Source organism: Ptychodera flava, chromosome 17 (assembly GCF_041260155.1).
Source record: "Ptychodera flava strain L36383 chromosome 17, AS_Pfla_20210202, whole genome shotgun sequence".
In the NCBI taxonomy this organism is placed as follows: domain Eukaryota; kingdom Metazoa; phylum Hemichordata; class Enteropneusta; family Ptychoderidae; genus Ptychodera; species Ptychodera flava.
Window position 1 is genome coordinate 32,030,103 of NC_091944.1, and position 18,966 is coordinate 32,049,068.

Below are 18,966 nucleotides of genomic sequence, written 5' to 3' on the forward strand. Positions count from 1 at the left end.
TGTAAGTATAGAGAACGTTAACGTGGCCGATAGATACTCACAGGCTTGCATATACTACCACGATCTTGTACAAAGCGAAGGGAGAGTTTGTACAATCGGCTGCTAACAGAAGAAAATGCGTGGAAAGCGAAACGACTCTATCTACTTGGACAATGGACATGTTGCTGGGACAAAAGTTTGCAAAGGCCAATTCACTGACCCTTACCATGCTTAACAATTATCTCGATCTCTACTTCCTAACATGATTCAAAGCTAATGCAGCTCTGATTCATACTTCAGGTGTGTAACTTCTTCTCATCATGAATAAGGAAAACTAATTTAAACGTTACCGTGTGTTTTCAATCCTTATATTAAACTACGACACTGTAGATTTGTCAAACTAGCCGAAAAATAAGTTACGTCTGAATCGATCAAAATCGGCGACATCATATTCAAATGCGATTTAGTCATGCATTTTACTTGTTTGATCATATTCATGTAAACAAATTCTGTTATACTTTAGCAATAATGTAACCCCTCCCTGCCCATAGTGGACGAAAGCAAACTTTGCACGACATAATGTAAAATGCGAAGCCGAGTAATGAACGTAGAGTGCACGATTGACTTGAGTCCATTGCGGGCGGGTGCGCGAGAATACGTCACGTTATTGCTGTTATTTTACAGCTTTAACAATGCCAAAGAATTTGCCGATGTAGAACACTTCTGGGGCCTCAATGCACTATAATCGGATACATTATCATTTACGATCTAGAAGGATGACGAATAACTTATGCAAATGTATATGTTGTAAATCATGCGTAGATTACTCATCATTGAAAATGTGTTTTAGTGTACGCTTGTAGCAGCAAGATGATTGTTCTTGATATTACTTTCATGTGTGAGAAGTCAGAAATGATATATTTCTAAAAAGATATAAAATATGGTGACTTCTTACTTCTGTAAATATATAGGACGTTAATATGCCCAATCGATACACACAAGCTCGTATACTCGTCTCTTTATAACGTCAAAACAGAGCTTGCACTGTAGCCTGATGACAGGAATAAATACATGGAAAGTATCACGATTCTACCGACTCCTAGGTCACTAAACATAACTAACTCTCTCGGTTGTAAAATGCATTTAGCTCAGCATCAAACGCTGATGTTTAGGTTCCGGTGCTGTCGCAGCATTCTGCTTGATGGTCGCATTATCACTGTTCAAAGAATATGCAAATTGACCTTTAATTTGACAGCGCTACCTAATAGTCCTTGTTGTCTTTACTGTGGCTGTCAGTCAATTTGCTGTCCGAATCGCTAATTTCGCAAAGTTAATGTATTCTTGTCGCAAATTTAATGAAGTAAAGACTTTTTCTTCGGATAAGTAAGTTGCACATACTCGGAAATTCTAGTCTTATAAGTAATCAATTAGTCGCTAGGTAGGTTATCATGCCAGACCTCGAACCTGCATGCGGCGCGAGCGGCGAAGCAGCGAGCTGCGAGTAACTACAGTAACCTGCGGTTACTCGCATCTCGCGGCGGACGTAGGTTCGAGGTCTTGCATGCGAGACTAGTCGCTAGGTTGTCAGCTTGCACGTTGATAAGGTGCGGCAGCAGACAACACTGTAAATGTTAACCGGTGGTAAAATTATGGTACACTCCTAAGTACATTTATTAAACTTAACTTGCAATAGTCGGGGCAGTTTACACATCAGTGAAATTCATACTTTTTATTTTTGTTCTCAGAACAATAAGCGAGTTGCTCCTTTGCGTATCCAATAAGCTGCATCGATAGCTGCTACAGTTATTTTTCAAGCGGTAAAGTGTCAGGACGGACGTACACACTAAATGGCTGGTATATTTAGGATTAATGTTGAATGGATCCTTCTATTTGCTAAAATACGAAACTAGTGTCAAATACCTACTTATGTATTAAAATCCTTCACAAGGCAGAAGGCGACATGTAATCTACAGGTTACACATATTGCTGAACATATCATAAAAACATTCAAATCGTCACAGGAAAGATCGCTTTTTGGCACTTTTACAGAATGATTTAATGACAGCCTGCTGCTTAATCGAGCAAGAAAATTCACAATATGAACATGCATTTTTTGAAAATTCTTCATTTTTGATATCATTTTGTACACAACCACACTGCTGTGTCGCTAATATAATTTACATCAACAGTTAATCGTTCTTCATATCCAAGGAACAATAATGCAAGCTCAAGGACCATCACTGTATAGAAATTCAAATAGCAGAAGAGACAGACTTTTCCTACATAAACACATGATTTATTCAGACTTTGGTATTAAAGTTGTCTATAATGTCGCTAACCCGTCCGTTTAAATTTAACGCATTTTTCTTTCCTGGTTGGTTGTAACATCAGACCCAAAGAATTATTCCTCATTGATAAAACGCCAGGTAAAGTATTTAGTCCTTCACAATTTTCAACATATATTTAAATTCCTCGATACAACTTGAAACAATGACTAAGGATGTCACGAGCGGTTGTACGTGTGCCATTGCACTGTTTGTTCAGTGTAGACAAACATTTGTTGTAGAGTCAGAAATTACAATACCAACAGTGCTGTTTCAGTAATTGAAATATGTCGCAGTATCAGATCAATTTTTTAACATAATCCGTTTACCTAGTTTTAATGATTCGCGGATACTCGAAGTATGCTGGTTTGTATGAATTCATACCCACGTTAAGACTTACGAGATACATTTTAACTTGGATGGAAGAATCACGTTGACACAAATCATTAATACACCTGACGTATTCAAAGTTTTGTAATTTATACGTTGTAAGATGCCGCGATAAACTTCCTGGGGTCGAAAAAGCAAGCACGATAATGGCTTTTTGAATATATATTGCTGATTCATATTGCCCTTACGCCCTGATTCTTTATAATTCTCCTGAATTTGTTTAACATGGTATTATTCATGTAAGAAAGAAAGAACATTATATGTATTATTATGCCATTCATTCAGCGTAGTACGAAGTTTGACACAACTGCGATTTTACAGCACTTGTTATGGTCACTTCGAGAGAATTGTTATTCATGCGTCATACCATGGTACAATGTTATTCTATCTTGTAAGTAAATACAACATTGATAGGATGAGTGACTATTGGTGACTTTGTGATAATAAATTATCAGTCAATCATTTCGTTATCTTTTCTATGAATTTTTACTATAAATATCAGAGAAAAATTCGTTCAAGATACCAATTTCCTGGCTTAGAGTTGGCTATACCTATTGTATTCCTTAGCTTTCATATGAGAGAAAAACCTGATTTGGTGCCAGAATATATATTAAAGCGCTTGTCCAACAATTTGAACGGACAAAAATGGAATATCAAGTTGACTTATGACTCGAAGTCACTAACATATTGAGAAACATATTAGATATGAAAACGCGTTGGCAATGGCTTTGCTATCTTCTAAGTGCATCTATAGCACTGAACAACCACCTTCCTCTTTTTGCACAGCGGCTGCCATTATTTTCATATTCTTGTCGTTGTAAGCAGCTCCTAAGACCGTCTTCAGCATCCGAACGATTTCACGTTCTAATGTAAAATCGACATCTCCCCACTGTGTATCCTTAGACAGGTGATCCCGATTTGCAATAGTGAATATGCAGCTTTTGTCAGTGCCAGTCTCTGTAGCGATGCTGTCTGTGATGTCCTCTTTCTTCTTTCCCGCTTCGCCAAACTTGTCTGCATGAGTTACTACCACAAAGAAGGGAGTATTGCAGCCTTTGAAAAGAAAAAAAAAAAATTACAAATCGGCACCATACATAACGGAATACCGTGAAACGAATTCATCAAAGAAAAACCTACTGCAACATTAGAATAAAATGCAAATAAAGAGGATAGAGGATTAGTAGGACTATGATATACAATAAATAAAAAGGTTCTGCAAAGGCCTGCTTTTAAAGACACGAATTTGAAGTGTCTGAACAGCGTCATTATCCAGAGCCCTATTAAACATACAGACAATAAAAAGTGCCACGCCTTCGATATTGCAAACTAAAATACCGAGAGCTTTGAATGGTTTATTCTATATTGGCAAGAGCCAGAATTGTCTATAATTTCCTCATACAGTAGACATAATTTTGTTTCATGAGCGAAAAGCCCATGGTGTTAGTATAAGGGTTAGGTACCTGAAGGCAGCTTTTGTCAAGTAAAGCCGGCTAGTGCTCGAAGGTGATTCACGTGTTTTCATTTTTTCAGGGAAAACGACTGTAACCTCCACAAATGTAATAATCTCCACAAATGTAATATCAACCACAATTGTAATACCAGATATGAACTGAATATGCTCACGTGTTTTACAACAGGTTCATCAATTGTAGTACGCTTCACAGAACAATGAGATATATGTTATCACTATATGTAGCAGGTTTTTTCAACTTTGCACATTACTCTCAGAGTTTAATTACTAATTACAAAACTTAATTTATATGCAAATGAGCTGTTAATTAACTTGACACTGCTCAATGCTTTATGGGATAATTAGATATCCATGGGATCAACATTTGTAGCACTTTTTGTTTAATTTAATGCTGTAATTTTAGAGTAATGTCACTAATTACAAAGTTATTAAATATGCAAATGAGCCCTAAATTAACTTGACACTGTTCAATGTTTCATAGCACAATTAAATATTTATCAAATCAGTATTTGTAGCACGTTTCACAAAATTTGGTGCCGTAATTTCAGAGTTATATACCTAGTTACAAAGTTTATTAAATATGCAAATGAACCCTTAATTAACTTTACACTACTAAATGCTTTACAACACCGTTAGATATCTGTCGTGTCAGTATGTGCAGCAGTTTTTATCACATTTGATGCAGTTATTTCGGAGTTATATGACTAATTATAAGACTTCATGGAATATGCAAATGAGCTAATTATTAACTTGACACTGGTCAATGCTTCTCAGTACAATTGGATATTTATCAGATCAACATCTGTAGCAAGTTTCATCAAATTTAACGGTGTAATTTTGGAGTAATATCACTAATTACAAAGTTCATTTAATATGCTAATGAACCCTTAATTAACTTCACACGACTAAATGCTCTACCCACAATTATATATCTGTCGGATGAGTATCTGCAGCAGATTTCATCACATTTGGTGCAGTTATTTTGGAGTTATGTCACTAATTATAAAACCTCATAAAATATGCAAATGACCTAATTGTTAACTTGACACTGCCAAATGCTTCTCAGTACAATTAGATATTTATCAAATCAATATCTGTACCTAATTTCACTGACTTGGGTGCCGTAATTTCAAAGTTATATACATAATTACAAAGTTCATTAAATATGCAAATGAACCCTTAATTAATTTCACACTTCTAAATGCTTTACACTACAGTTAGATATCAGTCGGATCAGTATCTGCAGTAGATTTCATCACATTTGGTGAAGTTATATCGGAGTTATATGACTAATTACAAACCTTCATAAAATATGCAAATGAGCTATTCATTAACTTGACACTGCCTAATGCTTCTAAGTATAATTAGATATATATCAGATCAATATTTGTTGCAAGTATCATCAAGTTTGGTACAGGAATTTCAGAGTTATCTCACTAATAACAAAAGTTCATTAAATATGCAAATGAGAAGATAATTGACATGACACTCACAGTATCATCATAATTTTCTTAGATTGTCATCTGTGACAAGTTTCATGAAATTTTGTGCAGTATTTCTTGATATATGTCTACACTGTCATTACCGTCTCCATAGGGAAACCATTGTACGGAAAAAAACGATATTGCATAACTTCATTAATATGCAAGCCACACTAATCAAAATCTAATCAGTTCTTGCAAGTAGCAAATGGTACCTGTGTACCAAATCTGACTTGAATCCGTTCAGGCGTTTTTGAGTTATCGTGTAAACAGACAGACAGACACACACACACACTAACACACGCACGCACACACACACACACACACACACACACACACACACACACACACACACACACACACGGACAGACAGACAGACATCGCTATGACAATAGTCCACGTGTTTACACACGTGAGATAAAAATTGGTTACCTTCATGTGTACAAATAGTACGGACAAAGGGTGGCAAAGATGAGAGTTCGGGGGCCGTCCCGTTCACAACGCAAACGACAGCGTGGATCTTTTTGTCTTGGTTATGTTGTGGCGATTTTGGCTTCGGTAGTTCCATATTTAACCATCTCTCCTCCGTAAAATTACCATCCAGGATATTGCAAATAATCTCCTTTAAATTACTATCATCGCCATGTGATTTTTTAGTTAAACCAGGAACATCCCAGACAGTGAAATACGCATTGCCGGTATCTGACGAGAACTATATATAGAGCAGAAAAAGGAAACAACGCACAAAGTGACACACTTCTCTGACAAATTGAAATTTCAGTAACGTTGCACTTACAGACCTCCTAGTTTGAAATATGTGTTTCAAGGTGTTTAGGTCTTGATATGATAAACATCACCAGTAAAATTGGCCAGCTGTGGCGTAGCCATTTTAGAGATCTAGCAAATTTAGTATGTCCTTTAATAATAGTATGCAAAATATCAATAATTTGATGACAATCGTTAACATCTTCAGCCACCTTCACGCTATTATAAGTAATATCTGTACAGTTTCACAGAAGTTGACGCAATCATCTTCAATGTACAGTAAAGATTTAAAATATTATTGAAACTTAGTAATTAAATTATCAATAAGTACAATAGAATTGGTTAATGTTTTGGCTGCTATCAAGTCATATCACAACTTTTCTTGCGAATTTAATTGTAGAAAGTCAAGTCCTTCACATATCGCTAATTATAAAAGAATAGTAAATGTGCAAATTACAGAGTGACTGATATAAATATGTTAATTTTCTTTCACTACAATAGAATCATCTTATAATCAATATACATAGCACGTTTCGTCAACATTATTTCGATTGTAGCATATAATGTATTCTAGACTGACATATTCTGCTGTAAGCTGGTGCGGGTGCTCTGATTCATCTCCCGGCACCTAAGCGTCAGGATATGGCAGAATCTTTCAGTGTCGGTATCAGCCATGTTTGTATACTTTAAAGATGTTTTAAACTGATACCGTCATATATGATGTCTTCATGTTTTTGTGAAGCCCGTTTCTCTCGTTTACATAATATTGCAAAGAGTTCGTTTTTATTTCATAAAATTAATGCCTAACATTTCCCTTGATATATTGACATCGTTCCCTTGCTTCATCCGTAGCTCTAGTGAGTAAGTTATTCGTTCCTTAGGCCAAAAAAAAATTGTGTGTTTCCTGTAACATGCTCTTCAGAAATAGGGTAGGTAGGTAGGAAAAAAAATTTTTTTGTAATTGTTTTTTCTCTGCAAAAAAGAAAATGTGAAAATTATCATACCCTTCGACAAGGGTCAAGGCATCGTCATTGTCAACACAAAAGATTACATACACGAATGCAAAAGACAATTACGCAACACTCAGTATTATACACAACTAGACAGTGACTACACAGAACAAACAGTAAACAAAGTAAACGAACTATTAAATAAAATGTACGAGAAAAAACACTTCGACCATGATACTTATAAGTATCTCGATCAAAAAACATAAAAATCCGTACCCCGCATTGGTACTTACTGCCTAAAATTCACAAACCGCCGCCTGAAACTCAACGTTTGCAGGGAGACAATATTTCGTGGCTGCTCCAGTCCCACTAACAGAATTTCAGAATTCCTTGATTACTTCATAAACCACTGGTCCAGCAACAACCGTCATATATAAAAGACACAACAAACTTCATACAAGAAATAGAAAAAACAAAGTTCCCACAACATGCATTTCTTGTAACACTCGACGTGGTGTCGATGGACACAAACACAATTCACGACGAAGCTATTCGGCTAGTCAGTGAAACATTAAACTCACAAACCTCGCTTCAAACAAATTACGGCATCAAAAACCACCCATGGAAGACTTAATAGAAATGCTTTCACTAATACTAAAACACAACAGTTTTGAATTTAACAAGCAATATTTCCGCCAAACCCGCGGCTGCAGCATGGGATCGAATGCCTCGCCAGAGATAGTAGACATTGCTTTTCATGAACTTGAAAAGAAAATAATCGTAAACAACCACAACAACATTCACTTCTGGAAAAGATTCAGAGATGATGTCTTTGCAATCTTTCTGGGAACACAAACCGAACTCACTAACTTCATTCAAAAAATCCACATAATGCACCCAACGTTTAAGTTTTCATATGAAACTCAAAACAAGAAATTACATTCCTAGATGTAGTAGTTTTCAAAGGTGCAAGATACCACAAATAAAATATCCTCGACATCAAAACACATACAACATTTAATGGCTTTATCAAAGGTGAAATCCTTAGATACGCTCGCACTTGAAACAACAATGACGACTTTACTAAAATAGTCGCTTTCTTTAGAAACAAACTACTCGACAGAGAATACAAAACAATGAAATCACGAATATAACAGAAAAAATAAACCACAGTATTCGTAATACACTAACAAACTGTACAAGTACACGTAAAGAAGCAACAAACAAACTCATCTTCAGTACAACATACAGCCCTTACATAAAAATAAAAGATCTTAGGGGAAGTCTTTGCAAACATTGGGCTGAACTGGAGAAGGACTCAACACTAAGGAATCTATTCCCAGAATCACCAATCATTGCTTACAAGAGAAACAAAAACCTAAAAGACACACTAGTCAAAAGAAAATTTACAGAAGTAAAGAAACAAAAAACAAACAAACTAGACCACCAAACGGACTCACAACGAGACCTAAACATTGATATTCTTGCCTCGCTATTCGAAGAGCAAGACCACTAAAATACATTAAAATAAATTTTCACAAACACAAACTAACGAAAAAATCTACATTGCGACTGATGAGAAACCACACTCGGGTTTCGAAACGCAAGCGTCAAAGGGCCACTCATCAACTTTGTAACACCATAGGTCCGGCTGCGTCTCGCCATAAGCTTTCCCCACACAAACAAAACATTACCGTACACACTAATCCAAACTTCCCTACAAATATCCGAGGCGAAACAAACATTTTCATTCACACAAAAAATCGGATAAATATGTAGGAACACATTTTTGAAACGAATCAAACACAAACTCGACACAAAAAGAAAATTGGATAGTTAGGTGGGGAGCCTCTCACACTTTTTACATTTTTTCTTGAACGTGATCGCATTTCTCACATGTTACGGAAAACACGCTTGCACAAGCAGTCGCTATTGTTGTTTAATGACGTCATGAAATTACGCGTGATTTAAAACTTTCCCAGCCAATCTCGCGGGATTTGTTTTCAAGGTCCAAAAAAAGTTTAGGGGCGGGGGTTTGAACTAGGGTAGGTCGGGTTACCGGAAACACACATTTTTTTTAGGCCTTATTCAGCTTTGGTAATGAAAGATGAATGTACATAGCACGTGTTTGGCTCTTGTATAAATCGAATGCCTTTGTTGCGCTCCACGCTTTCAGTGGATTTCACTACAATTATTACTCTTATTTCATTTGGAGATCTTATGAGAAATGTTCTTTGTAGTTAGAAATTCGGGAAAAGGGATAGTGAACTTTAAATTTATCCGAATTGTAAAGCAGGAAGTACTTTTCAACTATCGACTCGGTAATCTCTTCAGTATCCACTGCCGGTGGTTGCATTATATGCATTTCTCTTGGCATAGGTTGTGCAGGAAATCCAAATCTGCCAACTCATTGGCCTTTTTCTATCACAGGCTTTTGCACGTCTATGAATTGGATAATTTATGAAGGAAGCAAAGATGTCGACATTAGTATATTGGAATATATAACACACCTATCTATGAACTTGGTAAATTTCATCATCACATGTTTTGCAATATTGCGGTGCATCTTATATTCGGGGTAATCTAATGTAAGAACATTGATAGAGCGATGCCTCGGGACTTACATCTAAAAAGGAATGTTTCTGGCAATCTGGTGGAATATGACACAGCTTAGCATTATAAAATGTTTATGTCGTAAGCAATGCAAATGCAATACTACTGTGTAGTTACCTCAAACTTAGTTGGTGTACAAGCCACAGTTCCCTTCGCCGAACCGCCTGCTGTCTGTACTATCTGTGTATGAACACCCCTTGTCACCTGAGTTGAAAAATTAATCAGTTTAAAATATTAACATTTTTATTTTACCGTCGATGTCGTCAGCAATCATTATTTACACGTATTATAACCTGTAAGGAATGGACACGTAAAAAGTGTAAGAAATAACCAAGTTGTAGTAACAAGTTTGTTTTCATTAGACCGATAACATATATATATATATATATATATATATATATATATATATATATATATATATATATATATATATATATATATATATATATATATATATATATATATATATACATATATATATATATATATAAGTTCAGAGGTTGCCATAAAGCCATTATGGTGATAACCGGGAGGGCACATTGTATACATTTTGTGTATTTCGCTCACTGCTTTAATAGTAGTTAGAGCACTCTGAGATTGTTGGGCAGCCTCTTGCGTAATATGAGGGGCGTTCACTGTTGGCACTATGCTTCGCTCATGGTACATATTGCCCTCAGAGCACTCTAGTGAGTCCATATTTTCAATCCTCAACAATGTGTAACCGTACTCTCTGTGCCAAAGTTCAGAGGTTGCCATAAAGCCATTATGGTGATAACCGGGGGGCACATTGTATACATTTTGTGTGTTATATATATATATATATTATATATATATATATATATATATATATATATATATATATATATATATATATATATATATATATATATATATATATATATATATATATATATATATATTCCCTATTCTTCTATATCTGAAGAAATCTAAATTATAGCTTAGATGCCTCCATTCGAATAATATCATTAGTAGTGCGCTAGGTATTATTATTGTGACCAATATTACTTTTTGTTATTATGCAACCATGCTTTGAATTGTTTATGTGAAACTAACCAAAACACATTTTCCTGGTGTCAATTAACGTATATGCAACTTTTGATATTCAATGTAAGTTGAGGGATATTCATTCCAATAGTGGCTGCATATGATTGGTGCGTTTTTTAACTACGTTTAATGTGTGACTTGTGCAAAAATGTATTTTTTGAACTCAGTACACCCTTCTTATTTCTAGATAACAGCAGCAGTTGTAAACATGACTTCCTAAAGTTTACTGTCAGCATATTAGCTGCCGCCTTCGCCCATGGCACAGCCTCAACTAGCCTTTGTTCTCTAACATTCCATTCATTAAGTTCCAATTGTTTGCCTTGCGACTGTCTTCCGGTACCCAACTCCCCCGGCTAGCATTATAGTATGTTCCCCTTGGCACAAGTTTCCCTGTCTTCATTACTTCATGTCTTCAACGCTTCATGTCTCCACCTGAGTTCACGCAGTCGACCTGTCTACTTTGACCCTAATCCAAAGCTGACTCATATTTACATATTATATGTAGGGCTGGGAAATCCCCCTCTCTGTGTCACTTCTTATCTCCACCGGTGTTTCGCTCATCAATCCTATCCTTTGTCTACTAATTGCAAAATATTCCCTCTCAGCTCTCTGGGGTCGCTTATGTCATTGCTCCTTTGTTTGGGTCTCGGATTCCATTGTGACCTCATTCTAAGTCTCAGAAACATTTAATGCACCACTGAGAGGTACTGTAAACCGCAAAGGATTTACGATTGGCAGATTACAGTTGGCAGAGAACCTACTGTGACAGATGACGACCTTTGGCTTTGTGCGAAGGCCAATGCCAGTAGAGCTTACCCAGCAATTCCTTAAAGGCCTCTGTTGGCACCAGATTGTCTCATCAGAAAATTTACCCAACAGATTACAATATCAATGGAAAACAAAAGGCTATCACACCTACCGATTTAGCCATAATCCTCTTACAGACTAGCACAAACGCGACCCAAGAGATCGCGAACAGTGCCTTTAACGAGTGGCCTCGCTTATGGAGAAGCCTCATTGTCGGATTAATTCCAGACAAAAGAGTCCTTGTCTGTGCATTAACATACACCTTCTTTGAATTAGAAAAAGTGGGACGCCCTTTTTGTAGCTGGTGAAACTACTTTCAGGAAATTGAACTCTTATAATATCATGCATGTAGTCGAAATTTGTAAAAGTAATACATCATCGTTCAGAGAAATTAAATACATACGTTTGTGATTCGTTTTTACTGGAGTGGAGCAAGCTTAGCGAGCCAAAAAGGTTATCAAGGACAATCTAGCCTTTGTCAAAGAGCGCGAGAAAGTCAACAATCCTTTCAAGCTATCAAACGCTATAGGTAGTTGTTTTGGCACAGAGCTATAGTGATCATTTGTCAACAGTAGAATGTGGGCATGTACACCTGGTGATCTACATGCATTGGAATTCAGTTGCAAGTGATAATTTCAATTTCATACCATTTGACTGAAGGAACCACATGATTTACAAATCACAAGATTGAAAAAGACCGGAATTTCATTAGTCTGAGGTGTTTTTTTAAATGCAGAAAAGAAAGAGTACGTTCATTCTTGTACGAATAATGAGTGCTATGATAAAGCTTACTGGCTAAAATACGTTTATTTTCAGGCAGATAGGAATTTTCCTGTGTGACCACCCTCGATGTGGCAAAGCCGCAAACAAAAGGAGGACCCATGCATAGCACGCAAAACAGAATGAGAAAAGAACGGGTCAGCTAACTCTTAGTAGAACATATATCGGCAACCAAGGACAGAACCAAACTGCTTTTAAGCTATACCAACGCACATAAATATGTACCATAAGCGTTATCAGATGCATTATTAATGAACTCTGCAGGTCGTGTCAAGGGTTATTCCTCTAGATCAGCTGCATCATTTAACCAATTCGATGATTCTTGTTTTTCAATTGAATTGCAATCATATAACGAAAGTTCAATTCAAGGCCATACAAAGAAAATGACATTGTGTTATTTGAGTGAAAATCGTCTCCCTTTTTAATTTTAATTTACTTGTCAGACTATAGAAGAGAGAATAAGTCAAGTACATACCCTCACGAGCGAGTTTAAAGTAGCTGATTTTCCATGCCCGGGCTCACCAAACAACACGATATTCTGTCCGTTGCACACTTTAATACAATCATTTATTGAAGTTATAGTCGAGTAATCCTCTGGTGAGAGATTGGATAGAATTATGAATGCTGAATCTGAGTATGCAGGAGTAATCTGATGTTAACTAAGGAGCCTTCAGTAATTACAGGGGTGGGCCGGGGGAAATGGGGAGGATCACTTTTTAGTAAACAGTTCAAGGGGGAGGGTCACTTTTTATAAACCTACCTTGGGGGAGGGTCACTTTTGACAGAAGCTTATTTTATGGCCAAAACTTTGATTGTCCATGTGATATTTCCTGAATAGGAAATCACCAACAAAATACGTACACATTATAAACCACCTTGCATAGTGAATTTACATTTCGGTAAAATTCCAAAATCAAATTTCTTACACAACTATGGACTAGTAACCACTCTAGTCTAATCATGAACATTAATATCAATAATCAAGCATACATAAATTTTTATGCACAGATTTACCTAATTTTGTACTGAAAAAAGTTATTCATAGTTTCATCATAGACCGCCATGCATAGTGAATCGACATTTCGGTGAAATTCCAAAATCAAATTTCTTGCACAACCATGGACTTGTAACCATTCTAGTCTAATCAAGAACAATAATGTGAATAATCAAGCGTACATAAATGCACAGATTTATCTAATTTTGTACTGAAAAAAAATATTCATAGTTTCATCATAGACCGCTATGCATAGTGAATCAACATTTCAGTGAAATTCCAAAATCAAATTTCTTGCACAACCATGGACTTGTAACCACTCTAGTCTAATCAAGAACATTAATATCAATAATCAAGTGTACACAAATGCAAAGATTTACCTATTTTTGTATTGGAAAAAACTATTCATAATTTCATCATAGACACCATGGATAGTGAACCAACTTTTTAGATGAAATTCAGAAATCAATTTCTTGTACACAAATGCACATTTTATTTCCCTATTCAAGCAAAGTACATCTAAATACATCAAACATATCTAATATACAGTTATGGCATGTTTTGTGGGGATAATTGTCAATAATTTTCCTGATAGACTCCATGTATTATAATTTGATGTTTTGGATGAAGCACTAAATCATCTTGCCTTCTTATAGTTGCACAAAATATGGTGACCCTCCCTCAAATGTATGAAATACCATATCTCTTCAAAATTCTTGCGTGATAAATTGCGACTGTCACTCCAAAAAGACCGGCCCTCCCCTCTGTAATTTGTCCCTAACATAACAATTGGACCAATTGTTATGTAAATTAGCTGATACTGTTTCAGTTATTCCCGGGGAAAATACGCAGTGGTTGGGGGAGGGTCAAGTCTTAGAATGTTGGACAAGGGGGGAGGGTCACATTTTAGACAGGAGGATAGGAGGACGGTCACATTTTACGGTACAGGTATGCGCGAAATTCCCCGGCCCACCGCCCCTGTAATTACTGAAGGCTCCCTAAAGTAACCCGGTTGTCTTGAGTATTTTACTTAACCTACTAAGAAAGAGATCACAGTTAAAGGAAGAACATATCATTAACTGAAACTCCGTAACTAGCAAAAGTATGTCCGATTTCTCTAAATAATGTTTTTATATAAAAATGTCGCAAATAAAATTAGTAAGCTAATAATGCTTATACATGCAACTACCAAACAGAAGGGAGTTTCTCTGCTTGTAAATATGCATAATAATCTAATACTTACAACTTCATAATTTACTTTTTGACTATACAAAATTTCGATTGCAATTAAGTACCCCTCCTTGTTCAAGACTATGCCTTCTCGGAATATGAAATATTAAATAATCACTCACTTGGATCAACCAACTCGTACACAAGTGTTCTTTCATGGAACTCCATTAGCGTTTTGTTGCTCTCCAGTGGGATGTTCAAGCCATCAACTTGTTGTTCCTTTTTATATACTTTGATCAATTTTTCATGTTGCTCTACAGATTCTTTCTCCTGACATGACAAACCCAGATCCTGATCTCCTTTAGATATCTGGTTTACCAAATCAAGTGTTTGAGTGTTGTAATAGAGTTTAAATGACTTGGTTTGTATCGTCTTGTCCACACGTTCGAGATAGAGACAGTAGCCTGCAAGTCAAAGTTATTATACACAGTGTAATTCGATTTGTGTGACCTCTACTTTACTCGGTAAAGCTACTGAAGTATTTTGTGAAATTGTTATGCCTTTGAATGGACTGAATCGTTACTGTAGTTTTACAATTATCCGGACACCAAACTTGCTAATTAACCTGCAAGTTCGGTGATGAGACTTTGATCGGTAATTACCAAAGCACTTCTGCACATTTAATGCATCTTAAACTTGATACTTGATCTGGCTGCACGAGCGCTCCATGGGGTACACAATGTGTATAAAAAGTCACTAATAAGTACCATACTAGTGCAATAAAGTAATTTGTGACAGGGGTTGGTCCTCTGGACGGTATCCCTCAGTAGATTCAATATAGATGTACATGTATCATGCTGTACGTCCGTTTATAATCTCCTTCCCCAGTTAAACCAACTCAACTATAGAAAGGTCAAGACAGTATAAATTTTACTATAACCCAAACGGGATTCGAACCCCCACACACTCACGGCAACATCGCCTAGCTGCTAGGCCTCACACAAAACCAGTCGGCCACTGCTTCCAACCCAAAAGAGTTGGTCACAGTAACCGACTTAGATGTTTCAATTCTGTGCACGACCGAACAACACGGTATGCGAGGAGCAGACGACACACAGACACAGTACACACACAAAGTACACACATATATAGTAATCGGAAAAGCACGAAGCTTTTTTACTGAGCTATCAGACAGACTCGGGGACAAGTAAATATCCACCAGCAGAACTGTCCACTCAGGTTAAAGAAATATAAATTTTACTATAACTCAAACGGGATTCGAACCCCACACACTCACGGCAACATCGCCTAGCTGCTATAATGGGTCGTTAGAGTTTGTAAACTCACTTTTCAGAGCACGAAAACTATTAAAAGATGTTAAAACAAGGGGACATTAAAGTTCCCGTGACAGTATAGCACGTTTTCTAGTACGTTTATTATCCTATGGACCTCCGTCCCCGTCACCAATATAGAATAGTCCTACTCAGCACATCCGCCATTGTTTAATTTTCGTTGAAGTCCACGAAGACGTAAATTGGTTTTCATCCTCTAAAATCAGCAATTTCAATTGTTTGAAGCAATCATCCCTCTATCTGTGAAGAGTTTCTATATTTTCCCTTCCTTCACAATTTCATTGGATGGAAGTCGATTTTGAAAAGTGATTGAAAGTTGGAGTGATGTTGAATACTTGTGCTTAAATCAGCATAAATTTAGCGTTTATGAAAAAGGTATTTTGTACGACTGCAATGTCCATTGAGGTTACAGAAATATTTTTGTTGCAGTCAGCAGGTTTTCTGCACTCCTAGCTGTATTTGTCCTGTGCCATTTTATCACTTTGTTCAACATTTTTGTATGGGTACACTGTTGATTACTTTTGAGTCCATCATGTCTCAAATTCGATTATTCTATCACTGCATGCACCGTATCTGTCGGAGTCTGTACTGATTACACTTTGCCACTCATGGAGTTACTGCAGCCAGATCAAGTATCAAGTTTAAGGTGAATTACACAAGTGCTTTAATAATTACCGATCAAACTCTCAATATCATCAGCGAACTTGCTGGGTAATAAGCATGTTTGGTGTCCGGATAAATCGTGTAAACAGGTAAAGATATCCCGACAAAAACATACACAGTGCGATTGTGCAATGGGTTTATAAATGGCACGTAGCAGCATTCCAAGAGTACGAAGGATCAGGGTCAAGCAGAGCTTGGGCATGTGATGCAAAGTAAATACAAGTAGCACAAAATGTATGGCAGTTCACAAGAAACTAAAGTGAAAGAGAAAAGTAACAGAAATGCCTAAAACTGCAAGGCAACATCACGTATCAAAACCTTAAACAAGCACCTGTTGTTAGGGTTATTGTCAACAGTCAGTCGATCGTTCCAAAGCCAACTTGATTACTTTACTTGATCAAACAATACGAAAACAGGTTATATTGGTTCATTTATGGAAAAGGCGATACGCTATAACTGTAATAATCGAACAATTATAATGTGTACTCATTGTAAGACTTCCCTCTTACATAACCTTGAATAATGTGGCAATTGAAGGCAAATTGCTTTAAACTTACCGATATTGAAGAGTAGCTCTGTATCGACGTATTGTTCTATCTTTTCTCTCGGTTTCAAGACGACCTTTTTCCCGTTTTCCAGGCGATATATTTCAAGATCAACCTTGTTGGCACACACCCCGTCAAAAGCATCAAGGAACGTGTCAGCATTTTTCTTCACAGCTTCAGCGAGGTCATGCACAGTAGCATCTCTGTTGCACAGTATTGGTTTCTCATTTCGTCCTTCCTCGTGTTTGATGTAAATTGTCAGATTTTCTTCTGCTAGCGAAGACATGCCTGTGATTTTTAGTCGGATCCGATGAAAGAAATTGGAGTATCTGGTTTCAGCTGGATATCAAAATACGTTGTGCGGCTGGTTTCTTTAACACCTAAAAACAACCATTTTGCGCATGAGCAATAGTAATAAATTAAAGTAGCGTGAAACGAATGCAAACGTTTCAAATTAATGGCGCCCTCCACTGACTCTGCACATTCCGTCGAATATTAAGCTGATCCTATCATAGGAAAGTTTTCAATCAGACCACCGTAATGTTTAGGATATCTCGGTAAATTATGCTAATCATTCTGAGGCAAAATTAACATCCAATTCCCAAATGAAGTGTGTTGTTATCATGCAAAATATAAACATATATATCTGCATTGTACATTGATGCTTAATCGACATATTTGTAACGATCACAAGTAAATAGAAAAAAGAGATACAATTAAACGTGTAAACAGAGTTGCCGAGGCCTACGTGGTTGCCATACTGCTTGAAGGCCAGCTAGGGAATGCAAAAATTGGTAAAAGGTCATCTGATGTCATAAAGAATTAGAAAAATGTTTGATGCATACAGGTCAATACAGAAAGGATATCAATCATGTAGCCTTAATTATTGCTGAGATACTTGAAGATAGGTAACATGTCATTGAAAATGTCGTTGAAAATATTTGCTGCTATGCTGATCACTATCAGAAACCAAAATTCTACCCCACCCGTAGTTGCTGGGAATCACGAAAGTAAGTCAAGGGTCATCCGAGGTCAGTCCAAATTTTAAGGATACAGGAGAAAATTTGGTCGAATAATGCTTAATATCCGACAAAAACAACTTCTCAAACGATCGCAGTTGCTGAGATATGTCAAAGCACGTAAAAGGTCATCAAAGCTCATCGAAAACGTGAGGGTATTCGGTTGCGAATGGTGCAAGATGCGAGGTATAATGATATTCAAATATGCAGATTACATTAATGAGCATTGTTTCGGTATTAAAATTACATGCTAATGACCCTTAATCAATGTAGAATATTCATGTACCTCGGATCTTGCATTGTATATTCGGTTGCGAATGGTCAATGTACAAACGCTAACCAAACTTTTAATATTCATAATATTCCATCTTATGATGTATACATTTCACAACTCCTTAGATACAATAGAGCTGTGATTCAAATGAAGAATTTCAAGTGAGACACAGTTTTTAGTCTTAAAGGTAGTGAGGCAAAGATTTTCAAAACGTACGTTGGGTAGATCATTTAAGACGTTTTATGGTAGATATGGATATCTGATATCCAAATATGACAAATCTGTTACTCAAATGATGAAAGACAGTATTCCTGGCCTTGAATC

At 36.6% G+C, this 18,966-nt stretch overlaps 1 protein-coding gene across 1 annotated transcript; it reads right to left on the minus strand.

Moving 5' to 3' along the window:
• Positions 1–2,264: 2,264 nt before the first annotated feature.
• Positions 2,265–17,737, minus strand: LOC139116537 (uncharacterized). The gene is made up of 6 exons (XM_070679140.1): positions 17,362–17,737; positions 14,972–15,253; positions 13,101–13,219; positions 10,091–10,177; positions 6,078–6,357; positions 2,265–3,746 (listed from the first exon to the last, which is right to left on the minus strand). The coding sequence occupies exons 1-6, from the start codon at positions 17,633–17,635 to the stop codon at positions 3,442–3,444; spliced, it is 1,347 nt and encodes a 448-aa protein (XP_070535241.1). The 5' UTR covers positions 17,636–17,737; the 3' UTR covers positions 2,265–3,441.
• Positions 17,738–18,966: the final 1,229 nt, after the last annotated feature.